The 5,995-nt window shown below is 35.0% G+C and overlaps 1 protein-coding gene across 2 annotated transcripts; it reads left to right on the plus strand.

Moving 5' to 3' along the window:
• The first annotated feature begins 2,529 nt into the window (after window positions 1-2,529).
• Window positions 2,530-5,242, plus strand: LOC140801110 (uncharacterized). 2 transcript variants are annotated; one of them, XM_073156113.1, is made up of 2 exons: window positions 2,530-3,133; window positions 3,263-5,242. In XM_073156113.1, exons 1-2 carry the CDS (start codon window positions 2,599-2,601, stop codon window positions 5,170-5,172), a joined length of 2,445 nt encoding a protein of 814 aa, XP_073012214.1. In that variant the 5' UTR covers window positions 2,530-2,598; the 3' UTR covers window positions 5,173-5,242. The 2 variants fall into 2 exon arrangements, with proteins under 2 accessions (XP_073012214.1, XP_073012213.1); XM_073156112.1 differs by having other exon boundaries at window positions 2,530-2,842; window positions 2,930-5,242.
• The last annotated feature ends 753 nt before the right edge of the window (window positions 5,243-5,995 follow it).

Here is a 5,995-nt window from a genome sequence, read left to right on the forward strand (position 1 = left end):
AATTTGACAAGAAATTCGTAGTTTAAGTATGAAATTCTAATAATAATTCATAATTTTTTAAGTATATATTGTAATTTACTTGTAATATTAGATTAAATTTTTTATTCAAAGTTTCTTCATATTTGAAATATATCTACAGTGGAATGAAAAATTTATAGTTTAAATACGATTGCTCACAAAAAATCATAGTTTAAACTATCTATAATTAGTATCTTACTGTATTAATTAAAGAGCGATTAGAGAGACTTGTATAAAAAAATTATCTATAATTAGTCACTTTCGTAAATATATTAACAACTTTCATTTATTTTTGACAACTTTCGTTATTTTTTTTTACATTGCAGAATTTATATATTTCACCATTACAATTTATATATAAATAAATTAGAGATAGTTTAAATAAATAAAAACTCCTTAATTAATATTTCAAATATATATTTTAATCTAATATTACTAGTAAATTATAATATATACTTAAAAAACTGTGAATCATTGTCATAATTTCTTACTTAAATTACAAACTTCATACTTAAACTATGAATTCTTCATTCTGCTGTAAACATATTTCTAATCAAAAACTCCGACTAAAAGAGTTCTAGATCATGATGTCATAGATTTTATCCAATTGGTTTCATAGTTTTTCGACTTCAAATGATTATCTTGTGAATATTTTTTCAAAACTGTGCACAACTGAAATTTCGTAGTTTCAATTGTGTAGCCCAATATGGCCCTCTAGTTGGTGCTCGATCACTTAGTCCAATGGCATTCAAACACTATTGTACTTGCTGCAATCTCAAGTTTGGGCATTCAAACTCCCCAATGTCATAGCCCAAGAGCAGTCTCATCCAGTAGTGTTTAAATGCATTGGTTGTGCGTTCGGGCTTTGACATTCTATTGATCTTAGATTTTGGTATTCAAACACCATTGACTAGTCATTCAAACACCTCAATGAAGGCTGATACTCTGTTCCACTATATGAATATCATTGGTCATGCGTTCGACCACACAATCTAAGACTAGATGTTCTTCAAAAATAATAAACAACTAATCTAGATAAGTAGGTTCAACCCAGCAAACTCAATATCTCCTAGGTGGTGACTCGATCAAGCATGGATTGCATCACCATGTATATGAAACTTTCTCAAAAAATTTGTGATAAACAATTGATAATCTCAAATTATCTAACTTCTTGATTAGAATTATTTTGTTTAAAAATATTCCAACGGGGATTTAATAATAATGATAGCAATTTCAATCATGTAATTTATACCTCGCAGAATGGACTACTTTGTAATACGTTGAAATTCTAAGGGCTAAAATGCAAACCACTAAATAGAAGTAAATACGAATTAAAAGCAGCATTTACAGCATTAAAAAGACCGAAACAATTTAAAACTGAAAAATCGCTTATATATATTAAGTTTCTATTTATGAACCTAAACTATAATATAATTTCTGAATTTTCAAGGGACTAAATTGAGAATTTTTTTATTTAACTAAAAAAATGTGTTCAGATTTAAATTTTATAAACTAAGGACTGAAATGTAATAAGAATTAGAGTCAGCTTGTAGGGCATAATCGAGCTGAGCTCCATCGAACCTAACTCTCATTAATCTTGAATTGAAAATAATTTCAAGCATAAATTTCTAATCAAGTTTAAATTAAAATAATTTCAATTCAAGATATTTTCAAGCTAATTTTGAAGATCAAATTTAGCTCAGATCAGCTCATTTTTTAGCCGAGCTCGCCTGGATTGATAGTCCTAAGTTGGCTTGGAGTCAGCTAGTCTTTTGCCTCTAGTTCTAAGTTGATTCCGAGTAAACTAGTCGACAATCTAGTTCTTCTCTTAGTCCTAATTGACTTGGAGTCAGGTAGTCTTGGGCCTCTAGTTCTAAGTTGACTTGGAGTGAATTAGTCTCCAATCTAGCTCTAAGAGATGTAGACTTGGAGTCAGCTAGTCCAGAGTTGACTTGGAGTCAACTAGCTCTTTTCTTCTCTTCTACTAGTCTACGACGTCTGGTTCTAACGTGAACCAAACAACACGAGCAAAGTTGCAATCAGGAAGCAGGTAGTGTTCACAGAAGCGATTGATTTAAATTCACAAAAAAGTTTAATTGCAAGGAATCAATGGTTCAATTATTTGTTATTATTTTGTTAATAAAACATGAGTCTATAAACTAATTATATCGCTTGGCAAAGAGAGAACCTTTTATAATATTTTGATTAAATAAGCACGACAACTAAAAAATTCACTAAATATTAATCTCAATCTTCACAGAGATATATAACTATAGTAACCTAATAAGATTCAATGTTCACAGGAATTAAAACAATCAGCTGAAGATTCTGCGTAGAAATTAGAGGGTGCATTGGTCTGTGTCTCTTGAGTTAGCAAAAGACTATTCGACACGTTATCTGTGCCACAGAAAATAATGTCCCTTCTTTGAATTCCATATATTATTGGTCGTTTTCGTGTAGATCTAACTCTCTCATTGTAATTTTTGTGACTGCGCCATTTTCTTGTCTTGTATTACCCATGGCAGAAGTTATACAGGTAGAAGAAGCCTAACTATCATTTCCCACCAATTAAAGTTATCGATGGAGAAAATACTCAGCCTTATCCTCCTACAACTACTCACACTCCTCTTCCTCTTCCCTTTGGAAACCAATGGAGAAACCGAAGCGCAAGCCCTTTTGATATGGAAGTATAGATTGAGCAACTCTAGCTCTCTACGCTCATGGTCACTCACCAACTCCACAACCCCATGCAATTGGTTCGGCGTCAGTTGCGACTCTGTTGGCAGTGTCGTGATGCTTAATTTACCCAATTCCCAACTCAATGGTACCCTTGCTGAATTAGATTTCTCTTCTCTATCTAACCTCACCCACCTTGATCTCAGTTTCAATTATCTCTATGGACCTATTCCAGAAGAGATTGGGAGTTTGAACAACTTGGTGGAGATAAACCTCTCGTGGAATTATTTCACAGGCTCGATTCCTCGAGCAATTGGGAATCTAAAGCTCCTTACTTTCCTGGATCTCTCCGACAACAAGCTAATTGGACCTCTTCCACCGGAGATCTGGAACTTGACTAACTTGGTCGAGATGGACCTCTCAGATAACCAACTCACAGGTTCGATTCCTCAAGCCATCGGGAAATTTAAGCAGCTTACTTCCTTGCTGCTCTCCAAAAACAAGCTAACTGGACCAATTCCACAGGAGATTGGTAACTTGACTAACTTGGACGAGATGGACCTCTCAGGTAACCAATTCACAGATTCCATTCCTCGTGAAATCGGCTGTCTCAAGAAACTTACCATCCTGGTTGTAGCCACCAGCAACTTGACGGGTAGAATTCCTACAGAGATAGGAAACATGACAGCATTGCAGTACTTGAGCTTTGACACAAACCAGCTACAAGGGGAGCTACCAACCACCATCTCTCAATTGCCAAACCTCCAGGACATATTTCTACAGTCCAATCAACTCAGTGGCAGCATCACACCAGACCTTGGCAATTATAGCCTCTTATCAAACATTGATTTCTCATATAATTACTTTTCAGGCCCACTCCCAGCTAGCTTGCGGAACTGCACCAGCCTACAAGTAGTTGACTTCTCCGCAAATCACATGAGTGGAGACATATCGAAAGCTTTCAGTGTTCACCCAAATCTTATAGGATTAGATCTCAGCGGTAATCTTTTCACCGGTGAAATTCCGTCAACTTTTGGGAACATGACCAGTTTGTTCTACCTATTCCTCAGTAACAACCGCCTAACTGGAAGGATCCCACAAGAACTAGGTGGATTGGTTTCATTAAAGTACCTAAACTTGTCTAGCAACAGTATTGCAGGATCCATCCCTTCTTTCATCGGCAACCTTTCTCATCTTGAACTGCTTGACTTGTCTGACCTCAAACTCACCGGCCAAATATCAGATATGTTCCTTGATAACACCACCCATCCTTCTTCCAATTTCACTTTCTTGCCCAATATCATATCTCTATCTCTTATGAACAATCTTTTAGTTGGCACCATACCCTCATTCTTCTGTACTATGAATTCTTTGGAAGTTCTCGACTTATCAAACAATCAGTTGTCAGGACAGCTTCCTCAATGCTGGTGGGACATGAATTTTCTCCTATTCATGAATTTGGAGAACAATAATCTTTCCGGAAGGATCCCAAGTTCGAGCGCCACCAGTCCGAATCTCCAATCATTACACTTGGGTAACAATAGTTTTATAGGAGAATTTCCTTCGGCACTAAAAGCCTATAATCAATTAATTGTTCTAGACTTGGGAGAGAACATGTTTTATGGCAAGATCCCAACATGGATAGGTGATAGCTTTCCATCACTCAAGATCCTTCGCCTACGGTCCAATATGTTCAATGGCAGCATTCCTCAACAATTATCTCGTCTCAGTTCCTTACAACTATTGGACCTTGCCAACAATAATTTCATAGGAAGTATACCATATAGCTTCACACAGCTTGCTTCCATGGCCATAAGACAGCAGAAAGTGAGAAAAGAATTCAAGTCAATTCTTCGATACACAGATAGTATTCAAGTAATATGGAAGGGGGGAGACTATTCGTTCCAAAACACACTTGCACTTATGGTAGGCATCGACCTATCTTGTAATCTTCTCTCCAACGAGATCCCTATTGAGTTAACAAATCTTTTCAGTTTGCTATTCCTAAACTTATCGAGTAACTATCTGAATGGTACAATTCCATTGATGATTGGTGCAATGAAGCAGTTAGAATCTCTTGATTTGTCGAACAATTATCTCTCAGGTATAATTCCTTCTACTATCTCTGAGATAACAACTCTTGACATTTTAAATCTATCAAACAACAACTTATGGGGAAGGATACCATCAGGAAGTCAATTACAAACGTTTAGCAACCTAAGTTACATGGATAATGATGGACTTTGTGGCTTTCCATTAACCAAGAATTGTTCAACCGACGAAACTTCTACTCAACCATCAAATAAAGGCAATGGAGATGGCATGATATGGATGTATGTCTTCATTATATTTGGATTTATTTTTGGGTTTTGGTTATTTTTTGGAGTTTTGATTTTCAAAAAATCGTGGAGATTTGCATATTTTTCCTTCATTGATAATATGCAAGTTGAGATCTCCAAAAAATTGAAGATCATGTAATAAGTACCTTGGAATTAGTCATATGTTTGAGTTTCTACTATAAATGCAAGGATTAACCTAATTCCTCAAAGACTCTTTATAATTATATTCTATACAGTATTTTCATGCTTCTTATAGAAAAAAGAAGAAAAATGTTTACCACTGCAAAGCTTGTGATTGAATAATTACTCAAGATAATTATTTCCATTGCAATGCTGGCCATTCCAAGGTTAGTCTTATACGTGAACTGGCTTATTTCACAATCTCAAAATTACCTTTTAATACATATGTAATTTTTATATGGAAGAAACTGTTCAACGATGACAATGGTGTTCCATTTAGTTCCTTACATGATAGATATTACCGAAAATACAGTAGTAAGATGTCAACATACATCTTGCGTAGTCTTACATTGTTCAATTGCAACATAAAAGACTGGCAATCCTTAGCCAAACCTTTTATACCACTATGTTAACATAATAAAGGAGATAAGCCATAAGCATGTGTGTAATGTTGCATCTCAAGCAAGTCATAGATCACAAAATATCAATTAACTTGTGCTAGGAATTATAGAAACACATAAATTCAAATCTTTCTGGTAGCTATCATTCATAGCAAGTATTGAAATCATCAAGAAAACAAATGATTATCCCTTAATTGCATGCGTTTTCATCCATCCAATGAAAAATAACATATACCAAACATTCCGCCAAGCAGCTCCAAGAAACCCCTTAGTATAATCTTCGAATGTGTGACTATATCAGAAGATAACAAAAACTATCACAGAAGACATGTGGAGGCATGAAACTATTAGCTTCCACATATTGTTGAAATGTTAAGCTAC

Source organism: Typha latifolia, chromosome 14, assembly GCF_019914945.1.
Source record: "Typha latifolia isolate L0001 chromosome 14, TyphaL0001v2, whole genome shotgun sequence".
In the NCBI taxonomy this organism is placed as follows: domain Eukaryota; kingdom Viridiplantae; phylum Streptophyta; class Magnoliopsida; order Poales; family Typhaceae; genus Typha; species Typha latifolia.